This window comes from Odocoileus virginianus, unplaced genomic scaffold (assembly GCF_023699985.2).
Source record: "Odocoileus virginianus isolate 20LAN1187 ecotype Illinois unplaced genomic scaffold, Ovbor_1.2 Unplaced_Scaffold_1, whole genome shotgun sequence".
NCBI classification, from domain to species: Eukaryota; Metazoa; Chordata; class Mammalia; order Artiodactyla; family Cervidae; genus Odocoileus; species Odocoileus virginianus.
This window is the reverse complement of record NW_027224263.1, coordinates 2,703,566-2,721,810: the sequence shown is the minus strand read 5'-3', so window position 1 is coordinate 2,721,810 and position 18,245 is coordinate 2,703,566. Positions and strand designations below refer to the sequence as shown.

The window sequence follows — 18,245 nt, the reverse complement described above, 5'->3', positions numbered from 1 at the left end:
ATTGTATTTGTTAAGATATTTATTTATTTATTTTTGGCTGCAAACCCACTCCAGTATTCTTGCCTGAAGAATTCCATGAACAGAGGAGCCTGGCGGGCTACAGTCCATAGGGTTGCAGAGTCAGACACAACTGAGCAACTAACACTTTCACTTTACACTTTCAGTTCTTCATTGCGGTACATGGACTTATTTCTAGTTGTGGCATGCAGGCTCAGTTGCCCTGTGGCATGTGGGAATCTTAGTTCCCTGATCAGGGATCAAACTCCATGTCCCCTGCATTGGAAAGGTGGATTCTTAACCACTGGACCACCAGGGAAGTCCCATATATTTTAGCTGCATTTCTCATTCTAAGATACAAGGGCGTCCTTAACTGCCATGCAGTGATGATAAATTTCCTATCCAAGGGAGACTAAATTTTCTAGTTTGTCTCCCCTACTTCCTCCTTTTACTTTGTTTAGAAGGCAAAATTTATCCAACTGCTCCTCCGCATCCCCCCAGCTAATTTCTCTTCTGGTCCCTTGTCCCAAGCTTGCAATTTCTCACTAGCAACATCAAGAGACAATGAATTTTTATCCCCGAGATTGGACTTGGACCACTGGGAATCCTGGGTGCCACCAATGGACAGATGAGCTTATCAGAGAAGTCCTTCCCAAAGGCTCCTTCAGAAACAACACGGAAGGGTTAGGGGAAGAGAGAGTAGGCTGGTCGCCTCAGGCAGCTTGGGGCTCCAAGGTGGACTGCAGCACCCACACTTGCTAAGTGTTGCAGACACCGCTTGCTGATATCCTGCCGTTGAGTAAGAGAACTGGAATCAATAATGTTCAGGCCCATTTTTTTCCCCTTTATTGAAACACCTCTCAAAAATACATTTGCGAATTGCTATCCTTGCTTTTCTTAAAGGCCCTGAAACTCCATTCATAGTTAGAAAAAAAAAAGTTGTCTCTATCTGTATCAATCTAATCTTAGGCTTTTTGTGGAGCTGGACAAGTCCTGCTAAGATTTACACCTTAGAGCACACCATAGCCTTTGTTAAACCATGTTTTGTTTTTTTTCCTCCCAATGCACCATGTGGCTTGCAGGATCTTAGTTCCCCAACCAGGGATCAAACTCATGCCTTGGAAGTGAAAGTGCTGAGTCCTAATCCCTAGTCTTCCAGGGAATTCCCAACCAGGAGGGTTGAATGCAGATGTTTGGGGTGTCCAAGAAGGGAGGGAAAGAGAAAAACACATGAAATTGACTTAAAATAGGCTGAAATACAGTGTATTTGGTATCAAACCATGTTCAGAAATGGTTCTGCTGGAATGCCTTCTCAGTTCTCTGCTTGGACATCTGAAATAGGGCAGCCTCCTCCGTTTCATCTTTATTTCATTGCCACGTATCCTATTCCCAGATTCTGCCTAAAGACTAGCCTAACCAGTTGTTTTCTTAGCTTTAAACTTCAGGTGCAAGATAAGGAATGGGAGGAAAACAGACCTGCTCCTTTATTGTCCTCCACAAATATGACATGCCTGAGAGGAAGTTTTTGATCTTTTTTAAGCCCCAGGTGACATCACCGACACAGCACTGCTTTTTAAAAGCCAATCCTCCTCCCCACCCCCCACTAGAAAGTGATGGTGAAAATATTATGCTTCCTCTATTTTCATGCTTTCCAAACTGCTGGTACAATCTAACAGGAAGTTGTAAAAATCAATTAAGTAGGCTATGATCAGCACTTTAAAAATTAATAAAATGAAGTAGAAATACCAGAAGCACATCACAAAATAAAACATGAGTTTTATTTTAGACACGTAAGCTTTATTACTAGTTTATTATATGTAGATGTATTTGCATACTGGCTTGTGACATTTTACACCTCTGTGCGTTAGAGCAAAACTTTGAAAACCACTGATCTAGAGGGTGCATATACTTCAACCTCAGATGGAGTCTGTAGTCTAAGACCCTCCATCTGACACATTATTCCAACAATATTCTACAGTTCTCTACTTTTTAGGGCTTCTCTGGGAAGCAAAATTGATGTACATAGCCCATTGATAAGTCACCAAGAAATCTTTTGTATAGAAAGATGCACTTGACATAGAAGGGCAAATATCTAATAGAATACAGCAGAGTTTGGTAGCAACTGTTTTGATGGAGTATTTTTATTATAGAGACAATTGTTAAATAAAAAGCTAAATATGCCCTACCATCTCTCCCTAGATATATAAGGTTATGTTAAAGCACATCTATGTTTATTCTATCATATATCAATAATATTAAATAAATTATAACAAAACCCAGCAACTGAAGTCCCCTGCTATCAAATTTCCTGCATCAGTAATTTCAGGCAAGTCAATCCAGCAACATTTCAGAATAAAATGCCTTCTTGACTTTGACTTCTTGCTCCTTTCCCAAACACTGCATTTATCCTTTAGCCTCATTGAGAGTTATCTTTTTAGACACACTGTATGTTATTAATGGGTTTCCCTGGTGGCTCAGTGATAAAGAATCCACCTGCAAATGCAGGAGATGTGGGTTCGATCCCTGGGTCTGGAAGATCCCCTGGAGAGGGAAATGGCAACCTACTCCAGTATTCTTGCCTGGGAAATTCCATGGACAGAGGAGCCTGGTGGGCTACAGTCCATGGAGCTGCAAAAGAGTTGGACACAACTTAGCTAAACAACAAATACATTAATAGGAAATTTCCAGAAACTAGGAAAATGCTGATTCCTGTTCACCAAGGCACTTACATACTTAAATAAGGTCTGTGGTTCTTTCAGCCTTATGAGGTAGACATGAAAAGCAAGTAACTTGGTGACACAGTTTGAGTCATGAGTCATTAACCTTTTAAGCTTACAGTCTTTTACTTTCACTAATGTCTACAAATTTACACCTAAGTAGATTCCTAATCATTTTTATCTAGCAAAATTCATTACTGTGTTTCATCAATCTAAGACACCATTGATTTTAAGACTATTTTACGTACCACTGAGAAAGGAAAAAAAGGCTGATTAAAGTATGCTTTAGCAAGAATTTATAATACATCAATTTCAGGGGTATTAAATTGTCAAAAATACGTGCCTCATTGAAGAGATGAAGTACAGGGGTTGATTTCAAAGGCTGTTGCCTCTTCTCACTCCTCAAGTGTCTGTTTTTTTAATGTAGAATTAAAGTTAATGGGACCATTTTTTTCCCCTGAAAATGAACTGTCTTTTGGTTTCACTGCCCACTGAATTTTGGCTAGTTTTTTTTTAAATATTTGGATAGCTTTTCAAACTTAAAATTTCTAACATTTCACTAGAAACTTCACTGCTACTTCAAACAGGTGATCTCAGGAATGTATTTGGTAGGAAAAGAGGAAGAACAAGATAGGCTAGAGAAAAGACAAGGTCCTAGTTGTCAATCACTGTTTTCAATATCTTAACTTAAAATTCTTTTTTAAACTTTATAGTGTTAAGAAGAAACAACTAACTGTTCTGGAGCCTTTATTATTTTTTTTTTAAGTAACAAAAACTTTTATTTTATTTTTTTTTATATATCCATTTTTATTAATCAAAAGACCTTAAACCAAGCTTGAGAAAACTTGTTAAAGGCAAATTTTATTTATTTATTTTAAGTTACAAAAATATGCGCATGTCAAAAATACAGTCTAGTCCCTATAAGGGTAGTTCCAGCCATTTAAAAGTTATACAGAGTTTGGAAACAGCAATTCATACACAAGTCTCAAAACATTCGACTAATGAACAGTATACATACAACCAGTCAATTCAGTTATTGCTAGTTATATGCCACTTTTACTTGAGACTGTTCTCCTTTAGGGAAAAGGCAATATTTGGGCAATCTGACTGTTGCTACTAAAGCTGTGGTTTTAAAAAGTCAATCCAAAATTAGAATAAACTCAGTTTGAGTAGAATATGTGTAAGCTTTAGTCAGTACTACAAGGTGTGGTCTAAATTTCTGTTCCATCCCTTTCTCCTACTTAGTTCTATTTTATTAATATATCAGAAATGTGACGTGTAGTTTGCAACAAGAGTAAATGAATTGTTGATCTTCAAATTAAGTAACAAGAAATACTGAGTTGGAATGTGGAAATAAAGCTGGCACATCTAGTGTAAAAACATGAGAATGATGAATTCAAGAATGGAAAAATGTTTAAAGTTTAACCAAAAAACAAAGATTTCTTTCTCTTTAGATGCTGAGACACAGAATGAATCAACTGGTTTTTCTGAAGTTTATAGGCTTATGAAGATCTTCTGTTCTCTATCTTTCCAAAAAGAAAATGTGAGCTACACAACAGGAACATGTTTTATAACAGATCTATTTGCTCAATGCTGTATGGAAGAACACCATCATGAGATTAAATAATTTTAGCTTTAAGTAGTAAACAGATCATGCAGTTGACAGTGTAAACACAGGGAACAAATCACTCACTTTGGGGGTGGGTAGTATGTAGCAGACTTTTGGTCTGAAGTTCACATGGAAGACTTAGAAGTTAAGGGTCCCAAAGAGAGAGCCATGGCTTTGTTTCCAACTTTTCTATCAGACCCTGCTGCAGGGTCAGGCTTATTGCTGACATTTTCCCCCAACAAGTTCTTAAATAAATTGAAACATATACTGGTGATAAGCATGAGGTGAACTAGAAAAACATTTAAAAATAATTCTTAGAACAAAAGTGACACTCATGACCTTTTGGTAAAGATACTTATTACCTTAATGACTTAAATCCTAAAATTAGGCTACATTTTTAGGAGGTAGAAAACAAATACCCAAAGCGTACCACTTGGCCATCCTTTCTTACTTGTGGCCAACCTCGGATCTATACATTTCTCACTCCTCATTCTCCCGCTAAAGCTATTAGTCCTACTACCATTTACTATCTAAAGTTGCAGACCTGGAGCTGCCAAGAAAAAGCTTTCAAAGAAGTCTTGCTTTTAAGCCACTGAGTGTATCCAACACTCGGGTATCAATTGAGAACATTTTACATCTCTCGAGTAGATTAATTCACTTCCTAAGAAAACATGCCAACATGAAAAAAATTACTTAACATAAAAAGACTATTGAACATCTCTATATGTGATTTTAGTATGTCAGAGTAGTTATGTAAACCTAAACTAGTAATGTGTTCATTGAATTGCTTTGAAAAAGCCTTATATATAAACTACATTACCAGTGTTAAACAAAAAAGGTACACTTTATACTACAAAATTAATCTAATCTAATAACAACAACAATAAACACTCCACTTCCTCCCAGAAAGTTACATTGTGCTGATATCCCATAGATAGTATTATAAAAAGATTTCCTTTTTGCAATATGCTGGGCTCACAGTGAGTATGCTAATACAGAGATCATGGATATAATGTTACTGTAAGAATGTCATTAGTGAAACATGTATAAGGCATGTAGAAAACTAGCATTAAAGCTCTTAAGGGCAATGATTCAAATTGGCAGCTGCTAGAAAAGGTGCTGCTAGGAATAAAAAAATATTAAAGAAATTTAGTTTCAGCACATACTAGGTTTTAGTGCTTCCACAATGAAATGAATTAATAACTCACATAAATTTCTGTTGCTGGAACTAATGGACGAAAAAAGAATGGACTTTTGCCCCCTTTAAATAGTAGCCCAGTCTTGAAAACGGAAGCAGTCACTTGCAATCTTCCACACAGTATTGTTAGCAGTAGTCTGCGCAGTCAGCAGGAAGTTCTGGTTGAAGTAGTGTTGCTTGTTGCCATCAAACTTCACAGTTCCACTGGTCACAACAAGAACTGTGGTCTGGGCCTGAGTAGCTTGCTCTGCACCCACACAAGAAAAGAGAAGTGGTTGGATTCTTTACATAAGCAGATTTTCAGGCTTAAACACACTGTCTATAACTTAAACACTAAAAAAAGTTTCATAAACTGTCTTTAAGCATAATCTGGAGCATGCACACCCAAAACCAGAAAACTCAATAACCATTTCAAAGATACTAACATTATTTTCAGTCCAGAAAGATTTTGGGTACTCTAAATTTTCAATATCTAGCTTTTTGGTTCCTGTGTTCATATCTCCTTGTTTTTTTTTTTTAACAGAACTTTGTTAAATTTTGTTCTTAAGTTGTCATTCTTTTCAAAAACTATAAAGACAAAAAAAATCACTCAGGAAACTACTGCTTAAGATGTTTAGGACCCCACCTAGAGGTTAATCTTATAAACTGCATCAATCTGCCTGGAATCAAAATCTGCCTTGACAAAAGCTACCCTTTCACATAACAGAGTAAACTGCTGTGAAATTTTAATAGGTTGTAAGATAATAAAACACATTAATCAGAGATATGGTACATTTTTTTCTCGAGACATTTCAAGGTACAGAAGGCAACTACTTATTTAGGGAAAACAGACAGTTGTTTCTCTCCAACAGAAATCATAGCAAGGCTCAATTTGCCACATGACTTTTAATAAGCTGCACAATCACTCAATCCACCAAAACCTACCACTGGCTCTCTGGAGTTAGATGCATCTAAACGAAGATCAAAATTTTGATTTGACAGCTGAATTTTTCATATTTAACTTACTCAAAAAAGTAATTACTGCTACCACTGAAAGTTGCTAGCTGCTTTCGGTGTTAAAAGTTCAGTGCCCACTAAAGGAAAATAAGTACCTCAAAAGACCATGATCTTACCATGAACTGGCTGGCAATCTAACATATTGACCTGGAATTCACTAGAAGGCAACATGTCAAAAAAATTGGCTAGGGCTTCCAGCCCTGTAACAACATTTCCATTCCATATTAAAGTGGCCTTGTCCAGATACAGCCTGGTTAGTGCCTAAAAAGAAAGAAAAAAGAGGGAAATATTTTTGCTTTTGGGCAAATTATCTTGTAGAGATGGATTGAAAGGTTACAGTGAGTGTCTAAACATTTTTATATTTCTTCCTCCATCTCTCCTTCCCTTGCTCCCTCCAAGGAGGACAATGTGAACAAGGTATCTGCCTTATAAAGTTGCCCTTAAATGGGTATTATCCTGTGCTATGCTGTGCTCAGTTGTATCTAACTCTTTGCAACCTCATGGTCTGTAACCCTCCAGGCTCCTCAGTCCCTGGGAACCTCCACCCAAGAATACAGGAATGGGTTGCCATGCCCTCCTCCAGGGGATCCAAACCCAGGTCTCCCAAATTGCAGGCGGATACCTTACCAGCTGAGCTACCAGGGAAGCCCTCTTAATATACTAGGCAGCTAGCTACTTTTTTTTCATATTTCACTGTTACCACACTGAGAAACCTTTGTATCAAATGGAAAGAGAGGCTTTTTTAAGTTTTGCTTTCTGTAATTAAAATGAATTAAATGATCACAGGTTTCAAAGCTCTTGCAGCCCAGAACCAGTTTGAATCTCCCTCCCTTTTCTAATTCTGTGAAAAAAGCTGTCTGTCAGGCCCTACCTGTACCTTTCAATCCTAGTGTTTATATACATGTAAGCCCTTTAATGTTTGAACCATTTAATGTTGTATATGTTAAGAAGAATTAGTTCCCTTTATCGCTGTGGAAATAGCATATTCAGTCCAAAAGAATCAGTAGTACTTGCTAAAGCAAAGTCTTTGATAAGTCAAGTAAGTTAAAACTCAAATAAGGCAGAATCCCACCATTAACTCTTCAGTCCCTGGAGTCAGTCACAGGAATTTAGTGTGTCACAAGGGACATTATTTGCTTAGCTCTAAATTTTAACTTAAAGGGCCAACACATATCTGGACTCTGGACATGAACTATGTTGCTTTCTTTTTTTGCTACTTTGTCCTTGAAGGCACTAAGGCCCAACAGATGTCCACTGTTACATCCTGTGCCAGGTCCCACATCATCAAACATCAGTATCAAGAACTTCTTTTTAATCTTCTGCCTTAACAAAATAGCTTTTAGAGATATTAACTTCTGCAGCATAGACAGAGTTCTCTACAACACAGTGTTATACTGATAAGAGACCTAGGGAAGATTCTAGGTCACATACAGAAATCCTTAAAAGATATGGCTCAGGAACACATCGCAATGAAAAAGGCTGATGAAGTGAGAACTTTCTCTGTGGAAGACAAAGTATCCAAGCCAGGCAGATTCTGTTTGTGAGTGCCAGATACAGCTGTGAGCTTTAACACAAAATTATCAATTAATATATGAAATTAAAGGGGCAAATCAGGGAACATTCTCTGTAATGACAGGCCCCTTCACTAGCACTAATACTATTTTAACCATATTGGTTAAATGATGTGACTCTTCAGAACTGGGAGCACAGTGACTTGGAGTTTGAGTTATTAAAATACTTGTTCATAAAAAAAAAAAGAAAATGTAACGAATTTAAGTAAATATATGTTGGGTCCCATGTTAAGTGCAGTATTTAATTCCCATTTACCACCCTAAAAATAAAACAGGGTTGAGAGACGTTAGCAACTTGCCCAAGGTCACAGAGCTTGGCAAACACAAAGCTGGGGTATGATTCCAGAGTTCACACATCCATAATGCCATACCAACCCTTTCCTAAGCAATGTGCTTTTAGAGAACATAGCTGTCACTTATGCAATTCGGATAAATGGCTGGCTCAAAAACAAAAAAAAAGGAACTGGTATTTAATAAAGAATAGTAGTCTGTAACACTCACCCGTCTTCTTTTGTCCATTGTCTCATAGTAAATATTGACAAATTCCTCAGCAGCTCTGCACGCCTGATCTACATAAGTTTTAAATTCCTACAAGAAAAATTTCATTAAAATGTAATTACCAACCCTGCGGTGCGGGCAGGCGCGGATTGCCATTGAATAACTTAGCAAAGTGTTGAGTTCCCTTTTCAAGCTGGTAAGTTATTGATAAGTTATTCAAAAGTTGTTGAATGAGAAAAAAACTGAGTATGTTCTATGAACTTGTTTGAAAAATTAGGTACTCAGAAAACGTCCTCACATTATGTAAAAATTTACAGGAGTTTGTAAAGGATTTTAGCATAAGTGCTGCCAAAGCGAGCAATATAAAGGATTTTAAAACGGAAGAAAAGAAACGCTGTTGCGGTTTTCTTCTCCGAGAAAATTACTTTCTTCCCCAGCCATTTACCAGACCAAACTATTATTTGAATTAAGAACTAATTTCATTTCACTTTCAAGTAATTGAAAGTTATTTAAATCGCGAAAGGATAACAAGCCATAAGCAACAGACCCCAACATTCCCAACACTCGCTAGTTCCCATCTTAGGGTCCTTTCCAGGATCGGAAAGCAAGTGCAGAGCCCTTGGAGGTGGGGAGGTGGGGAGGGTCGGGGGTTGGCGGTCGGGGAATAGTTGGGGGCTTCAGAGAGCGGGCCCCGCCCCCGGCGCCTGGCGGGCCAAACCCTGATTCGCCGCCTGACCACGTGACCAGCAACCAGCCCGCCCCAGAGCCCCTCCCCTCAGCCGCCCGCGCCCCGCGCCCGGCACCCTGCGGCGGCCGGGGCACTCACCACAGCCTTGGCCATCGGGGAGTCTGATTTGCTCTTTTCCGGCAGTGGCGGCGTCACTACCTCCTCTCGTCTCTGGTTCTCTCGCCTGTGGGATGATCAAATACTTAGCAAGACAGCAAAACCCGCCAAACGTACAGAATTCTCTGCCCGCCCATTCTCTCCCGGAAGTAACTCGGTCCGATGTTAAAATCACCCCGATGTACCAACCTTAAGTACAGTTCTCTTCAGTTCCGACCGTCCCGTCCCGTCTGCCTTATGTATTCACTTGTTTGATATTTATTAACTTAGTTTGGAAAAAAAAAAACACTCCGCTTTTGTAATTGGATAATCTAAACAAAACTATCCATTTCTCCAAAACGTCCAAGGACAGCAAAAAAAAAAAAAAAAAAAAAAAAAAAAGACCTATTTAAAGCGTCCAATGTGGGGGCTTCTTTGCTCCAGGGGGTGGGGAAAGGGCTAGCTGATGAAAGGAGAGGAAACCTACCAGATCTGTAGCGACTACGAAAAATGGGTGGAGCTCGGGGAAAAGCGTGCGACAATACTGGTAGAAAATGGCGTAAGGTTCTGGAACCTTCTCAAAGACTCAATCTTAACTGAATTTACCCCAGTGTATCAGTAATACTCCTAAAATTATTCACTACTTTGATTTGGCACTATTCAGTGGAAAATGTTCATTTAGTTCTTCTATTATGAAAGGTCTTGCAGACCTCAAATGAAGGATTTCACCACTTTCCACGACGTACTCTCTAAAAACAGCTAAAATTTTACTGAGTGGTGACCGTGAGCAAGGTACTTTTCTAAGCAATTTAACACATATTCATTTATCACTTACACAATAATGCTATGAGGTAATCATCTCTGTTATACATTTAACACAAAGAATGGTTAAATAACATGCTTAGGGTCACAAAACTAATTGTAATTCAAGTTTAAGTAGTTTAACTACCACTGCAACCGGACTCCACTCCCCAACATACTTCAAAACCACTCAAAGTCCCCAACGATTTCTGGGCAGTCAAGTCAAATATTTTGATACTCTTACCACGAATAGCTGGTGTGTGGCTCCTCAGAAAAATCATGTCTTCTTTGGTGTCGTTCTCTGTCTCCCTGAGACGACTCACTTTTGAATTTTTTCATACTTCAATCTGCCTTTTTCCTGTCTCTCCTCCCTTCGGTCTGTCTCTAACTGAAGCAACGGCTCCTCCCCGTACCCTATGACCTCTGCGCCAGTTCTCCGTGTACCCGACGACTTCTGCGCCCCTTTTATTGACGTCACTTCCGAGGTGCCTTCCGTTTAACACCTCTCTCCTCCTACGTGGTCTCAATTGTTACTTGTATGCTAATGAATTTCAATAACACGTGTCCAGCACCGCCCTCCAACTCGTCTCTGGGTTGCAATTCTATTTATTGAATTTCACTAAATATGAACACTGGCGTGCACTACAGGCTTCTCAGACTTGGTGAGTCCAAATTTTGAATGCGTTTTTTCTTCTGCACTTATAATCTTCTGTATGCTTTCTGTTATCTGTGCTTGAATTTTTGGAATGTTTCTATTTAATTTTTTTGGTGTCTTTCCCCTCCTTCCTCCATCATTGCAATTCATTCATTCATTCAACAAATATTTATTGAATGCATACTATGGGACAGGCATTGTGCAAGGTTCTGGGTATATAGTGATGAGAAAAATAGGCATGATCTATACAGCAGCAATGGCACCCCACTGCAGTACTCTTGCCTGGAAAATCCCATGGATGGAGGAGCCTGGTAGGCTGCAGTCCATGGGGTCGCTAAGAGTCAGACATGACTGAGTGACTTCACTTTCATTTTTCACTTTCATGCATTGGAGAAGGAAATGGCAACCCACTCCAGTGTTCTTGCTTGGAGAATCCCAGGGACGGGGGAGCCTGGTGGGCTGCCGTCTATGGGGTCGCACAGAGTCGGACACAACTGAAGTGACTTAGAAGCAGCAGCATACCCTCATGAGGCTCACAATATATTTGGGAATAATGGACAATAAATGAAACAATGGATTACAGAGAAGTTCCAAGTAACTTGCCCAATTCTGCTCATCCTCCCTCCCTCCCAACCTGTTCTGCCTTTCTTTCTCTTTCCTCAACACAAACTGATTGCTCTATTCTCATTTTTCCCGAAATTCTTCTAGTTTTTAAAGACCTATCTCAGTCTAGCCTCAATTTCCCCTTCTAGACTTCTCTCCTATTATTTACCAACACAGGCAAAATTAACTACTGTTTACCAAAAATGACTTATGTTTACTGCTTTATAGGTGATCGTCTGGCATACAGTCCCTGATTCAGAAATATTTTCCTCCTGACAGAGGAGATTATGCAGCCAGCCCCCTATTTGAGTGTATGAAGTTGGGACTGATTAGATAAATTTTGGTGTGTTGAGAGGCATCAGTACAATTCAGGAGATGGTTAAGGGGCTTGGAATAGCTGAATGTAGGAGCAATAAACTGGGTTGTAGGGATGCTTATGGCTTTTCTGTTCAGCCATTTCTTGGTCAATTGTAGACTTAATGGAACCAAAGCTCTTTGGACTTATCACCATTCTTATCTGAACCTTCCTCTTGGTCTTGATTTGAGAAGGACTAGTCTAGGTCAATCAGGGAAGTGATCTGAGCAGTCTCTTCTCAGGTTTCTAACTGGTGACCAGCATTCACTAAGTCTCCTGCTGTACCCACTGAGTTAGCCAGGCACATTTGGCCTGTTCACATTAAATAGTGCTTTTGAAAAACAACTTTTTTGAGATACAATTCATATCACCCATTTAAGGTGTAGAATTTGGTGGATTTTAGTATATTCACAGAGTTGTGAAGGCATCATCATGAAATTTTAGAACTTTTTGAATGTCCTGAAAAGAAATCCCTTTCCCATTAGCAATCATTTCCCATTCCTCTTTCACCCCAGCTCCTGGCACCAGCAATGCACTTTTTACTTACATAGATTTGCCATTCTGGACATTTCATATAAATGGAATCATACAATATATGGTTCTTTGTGTTTCAGCATAATGTTATCAAAGTTCATCCATGTTATAGCATCTATCAGTACTCTTTTCCTTTTAATTGTAGAGTAATATTCCAACTGTATGACTATAACATTTTGTTTATTCATTAATCCATTGATGGGCATTTGGGTGGTTTCCATTTTAGGATATTATGAATAATTCTTCCATTAAAGTTTGTGTACAACTTTTCGTGTGGACATGCTTTCAGTTCTCTTGGGTAGATATCTGGGAGTGGAATTTCTGGGTCATATTGTAATTTATGGGCTTCCCAGGTGGCTCAGTGGTAAAGAAACCAGTTGCAATGCAGGAGTCACAGGAGATGTGGGTTCAATCCCAGGGTTGGGAAGATTCCTGGAGGAGGGCCCCGCAACCCACTCCAGTATTCTTGCCTGGAGAAACCCATGGACAGAGGAGCCTGGTAGGCTGACAGTCCATGGGGGTCTGCAAGAGTTGGACGTGACTTAGCGACTAAACCACCACCAGGGGCCTATTGGGCAGATTGCCTAACTAGTAGTGATCAGATGATTCTTGATTGGTTTACTATTTTATTTTGGGGAGAGCCCAAATTATTTTGTAATTAAGCCTTGGTTTGGTGACATTGAGGCTTAGCATAAACCATTCCATTTTGGTCCTGTTTTGTTTTTAAACATAGACATTTTATGGGACTACTGGATTGTTTTCAACAGTGGCTGAATCATTTTGCAATCCTGCCAGCAATGCATGAGGGTTCCAGTTTCTCCACATCCTCACCAATGCTTGTTATTGTCTATCTTAAAAAATTCTTTTTTTAAAATTAATTTATTTTAATTGGAGGCTAATTACTTTACAATATTGTGGTGGATTTTGCCATATATCGACATGAATCAGCCATGGGTGTACAACACCCATGTGTCCCCCCATCCTGAAACCCTTTCCACCTCCCTCCCCACCCCATCCCTCTGGGTTGTCCCAGAGCACCAGCTTTGAGTGCCCTGCTTCATGCATTGAACTTGCACTGGTCATCTATTTTACATATGGTAATATACATGTTTCAATGCTATTCTCTCAAATCATCCCACCCTTGCCTTCTCCCACAGAGTCCAAAAGTCTGTTCTTTACATCTGTGTCTCTTGCTGTCTTGCATATAGGGTTGTTGTTACTGTCTTTCTAAATTCCATATATATGTGTTAATATACTGTATTGGTGTTTCTCTTTCTGACTTACTTCACTCTGTATAATAGGCTCCAGTTTCATCCACCTCATTAGAACTGACTCAAATGCATTCTTTTTTATAGCTGAGTAATATTCCATTGTGTATATGTACCACAACTTCCTTATCCATTTGTCTGCTGATGGACCATCTAGGTTGCTTCCATGTCCTAGCTATTGTAAACAGTGCTGCAGTGAACATTGGGGTACATGTGTCTCTTTCAATTCTGGTTTCCTCGGTGTGTATGCCCAGCAGTGGGATTGCTGGGTCATATGGCAGTTTTATTTCCAGTTTTTTAAGGAATCTCCACACTGTTCTCCATAGTGGCTATACTAGTTTGCATTCCCACCAACAGTGTAAGAGGGTTCCCTTTTCTCTGCACCCTCTCCAGCATTTATTGTTTGTAGACTTTTTGATAGCAGCCATTCTGACCGGCGTGAGATGGTACCTCATTGTGGTTTTGATTTGCATTTCTCTGATAATGAGTGATGTTGAGCATCTTTTCACGTGTTAGCCATCTGCATGTCTTCTTTGGAGAAATGTCTGTTTAGTTCTTTGGCCCACTTTTGATTGGGTCATTTATTTTTCTTGTATTGAGCTGCAGGAGCTGCTTGTATATTTTGGAGATGAATTCTTTGTCAGTTGTTTCATTTGCTATTATTTTCTCCCATTCTGAAGGCTGTCTTTTCACCTGCTTATAGTTTCCTTCATTGTGCAAAAGCTTTTAATTAGGTCCCATTTGTTTATTTTTGTTTTTATTTCCATTACTCTGGGAGGTGGGTCATAGAGGATCTTGCTGTGATTTATGTCAGAGAGTGTTCTGCCTATGTTTTCCTCTAAGAGTTTTATAGTTTCTGGTCTTACATTTAGATCTTTAATCCATTTTGAGTTTATTTTTGTGTGTGGTGTTAGAAAGTGTTCTAGTTTCATTCTTTTTCAGGTGGTTGTATTGCCTATCTTTTTAATTATAGCCATCCTAGTGAGTTCAAAGTAGTATCTCACTGAAGCTTTGATTTGCATCTCCCTAATACCTAATGATATTGAGCATCTTTTCATGAGCTTATTAGTCATTTATAGATCTTCTTTAGTGGAGGACAGAGGAGCCTGGTGTGCTGCAGTCCATGGGGTCACAAAGAGTCAGACATGACATTAGCAACTGAACAACAACAATCTTCTTTCGAATCTGTACATTCAGATCCTTTGTCTATTTTAAAAATAAGGTCTATTTTAAAATTTTTTATCATTGTTTTAAATATTCTTCTTATATTCTGGAAACAAGTCCCAGATCATATATACAATTGGTAAGCACTTTTTCTCATTCTGCAGATTGTCTTTTCACTACTGTGGAGCTGTAGAGAGGGGAATGGGAATAGGTGAGTAGGTCAAGTTATAACACTACAAACCCTGAAGTGTTTATCAGTGTTTAGCAGTTCCTCTTGAATAAGTACTCCTTAGAATTTGCAAGTGTTTGCTTAATTTCTAGAGTTCTGAAAAAGTTAATTTTGAAAATTTTGCTAGTGTTTTTATTGCTTTTATTGAAGGGTGGACTCACACCACCATTCCAGAAACCCTGCCTGCATAGCCCTTATGTAATCTTTTAAAAGGCATTATTGTAGTCTGCCTTTTGTTATTATGTATTTATATTTTTTATTAGATTTGAAGTTACTGTGGCTAACCGTATGTGTTTTTCATACCTTACATACTCACTCATACCACTGGTATTGAGTAAAAACCTTACATGAAGTAGTAGGTAGTTAAAAGTGAATGTCCAAATGAAATTTCATCCTCCTTTAGCCTCGTTCTGAATCCATTCTGAAAAAAGTGAGAATGTGACCTAATTTCTTATAAAGGGAACTTTTTCTCCCTACCATGATAAAAATGAGAGAATAATCAATTTTTACCTCGTTACTTTTCAATTGCTTCCTCTATGGGGTATTCACAAACCTTATCTTCAGGAGATAACAATTCTTTCAACTCTGTTGCAAACTTCTTTTCCTTCAGGTAATTATTTTCAGAAGCAAAATGTACAATAAGGCTTTTGTATTGGCTGAGCTCTCAGGTTTTGGGAAATCTGACTAACATCCTGGCTCAACCAGTCTAAAAATTTCTTAGAAAAATATGAATCATCATTGTCAAGACACCATAATGTAAGGTTCAGACAGGGGCATACTGTTAATTAGCAGGATGAGAAACTAAGATCTGCAAATTTTCTTATCTTACTTGGCTCTATCTTAGAAGTCGTGTTTGTAATAAACATCTGTACATTTTCTTACCTTCTCTCTCCCATCTATTTCCAACTTCTTTTCTGCTTCCATGTATTCCACAGAAATAAACAAAACAAAAAGTTGTCCCCACCCCTCAAAACAAGGAAAGGAAAAAAAATGCTGCTGGGGCTTAACATAGTCACTCAATTTTTCCCGATTCTTTTTACCATTAAGTATATGTTTTCCTGATATTAACATAGATCTACAAAAATTTTTGTTATTATTTTCCTGACAAAACATTTTCTCATCATTTTCTTTTCAACCTTTTGAGCTGCTATGTTGAAGAGTGTCCTTTGCAGATTTCATATAGCTTGGTTTTTCTGGGCTTGATAGTCTGTCTTTTAAAAAATAATGTATTATGTTCCTACAGTAATGTTCATAAAGTTTGTGTACTACATCATGGATTTTTACTAAAGTATACAGCCGTATAGCTAATCACTAACTACATCAAAATAATATTTTCAGTGCCCAGAAAGCTCCATTTTGTCCACTCTCAGTCAATGATCCCCAAAGGAAACTAGTATAATGACTTTGATGATTATAGATCACTTTTTTCATATAAATGGATTTATATAGCATGTACTCTTTAACACTGGCTTCTTTCACTCAGCATTAGTATGAGAGCATCCAAGTTCTTGCATTTTAGCAATAGTTCACTCTTTATAACAGCTTCAAAAGGGAAAGTGGAGAAGAGAACTGATCTGAGGGGGAAAGAGTTCAATATTTCATTATTAAATTGTATTCTGGCTTTTTAAAAGTCCTTGATTTAGAGAAGTTTCTTTCCATTCTGCGTTTGGTGTGTATGTTTTTTATTCCTTAAAATTATATACAGGTGTTGAATTTTATCAAATGCCTATTCTGCAAGTATCAGCAGCCTTCTCCTTTATTCAGCTAATATAATAAATTGAATTGGTTGACTTTTAAATATTTAACTAAGATTTGTTATTGAGATAAACCTCACTTGTCATGATTCATTTCATACATTGCTAGATTTATTTTCTTAAAATTTGTTTAGGATTTTTGAATCTATCTTCATGACAGATACTGGCTTGCATTCTTCCTTTCTTGTTTTTTTCCTTATTAGGTTTTGGTATCAGTGTTCTGCTGGCCTCATTAAATACAACTACTTTGGATTTCTCTTTTGGTGTTTGCATTGTATATATTCCCACCTTTTTTACTTTTAACTTTTCTGTACCTATTATTTAATCTGAGTCTCTTTTAAGCAGCCCATATTTGCATTGTTTTCTATAAAAGAAAAAGCAATCTGATAATCTTTTTATTTTAATTGAAGTGTTTAATCCATTACACTTAAAATAATTATTGAATATGGTTGGGCTTATAGCTACCATCATGCTACTTGTTTTTTACTTGGCCTTCCTATTTTTAGTTTTCCTTTCTTGCCTTTTTATTATTAAAATATTTTATTACCCTATTTTATCCTGTATTACTTTTTTTTTTTTTGCTTTTCAAAGCATGCTGTTTGTTTTAAGAGCAATTTGTTGAATTTTGTCTATTAATATATGTTAACATTTTCTTGCTCAAGATTATGTGTGTCAACACCTCTTATAGCTTCTGGGAATTCATTTCAGTAGTGAGCATAACAACCAGTAGTAACATACTGTATTATACAATTTCTTTAAATTCCTTTCAAACAACCTCTTTTCAACCACGATGTTTTGTTCCAGAGCCCATGCATGAACAGTTTTTACTTTTTCCAAAGTAAAAGTTGTTTTCTCCAGGTCTTTCCACTAGGAAGTCATGACTTCCCTGTGAATGGATGGAACTTAAAGCCCAAATGTTCAATTCAAAATTCAAAAGCCACAGAATTTGGCCTAAAGTAAACAAAGCACATTTATTCTCTTGTTCCTAATTGCTTGAAATTTTATCCAGGTTCTCTAAAAGTTGATTGAGTCTTACCAACATTTTCTATGAACCACACATGGATTTGGAGTTTATAGAAAAACCCAAACCTTTAGAAACCAAACCCCGCATCAAGAAAGTTTCATTTTGTTTCAAGTTTCAGTATAAAAATCTAATATAACCTTATTTAAAAAGCACTAAGCAATACTAGATGGAGTGAATCTCTGTTCCCAGCAAAATGCCATGTTTATGTATCATTGAATACTGGTATTAATTTATGTCTATAAGGCTTGAATGAAGTCTTCTCTATGTTTTGAAGTAAATGCAACTATACACATTTTATTTACTTATTTATTTATTTATTTAAAAAATTTATTTATTTTTTAATTGAAGGATAATTGCTTTACAGAATTTTGTTGTTTTCTGTCAAATATCAACATGAATCAGCCATAGGTATACATATATCCCCTCTCTTTTGAACCTCCTTCCCATCT

The 18,245-nt window shown here is 37.7% G+C and overlaps 1 protein-coding gene across 3 annotated transcripts; it reads right to left on the bottom strand.

The window, feature by feature from the left end:
* Window positions 1-3,549: 3,549 nt before the first annotated feature.
* On the bottom strand, window positions 3,550-10,655 carry NXT2 (nuclear transport factor 2 like export factor 2). Of its 3 annotated transcripts, none has more exons than XM_020886754.2 (5): window positions 10,455-10,655; window positions 9,413-9,497; window positions 8,590-8,676; window positions 6,634-6,778; window positions 3,550-5,768 (listed from the first exon to the last, which is right to left on the bottom strand). In XM_020886754.2, the coding sequence occupies exons 1-5, from the start codon at window positions 10,547-10,549 to the stop codon at window positions 5,587-5,589; spliced, it is 594 nt and encodes a 197-aa protein (XP_020742413.2). In that variant the 5' UTR covers window positions 10,550-10,655; the 3' UTR covers window positions 3,550-5,586. The 3 variants fall into 3 exon arrangements, with proteins under 3 accessions (XP_020742413.2, XP_070318257.1, XP_070318258.1); XM_070462156.1 differs by lacking the exon at window positions 10,455-10,655 and adding an exon at window positions 9,620-9,752; XM_070462157.1 differs by lacking the exons at window positions 9,413-9,497; window positions 10,455-10,655 and adding an exon at window positions 9,134-9,270.
* Between the last annotated feature and the right edge of the window lie 7,590 nt (window positions 10,656-18,245).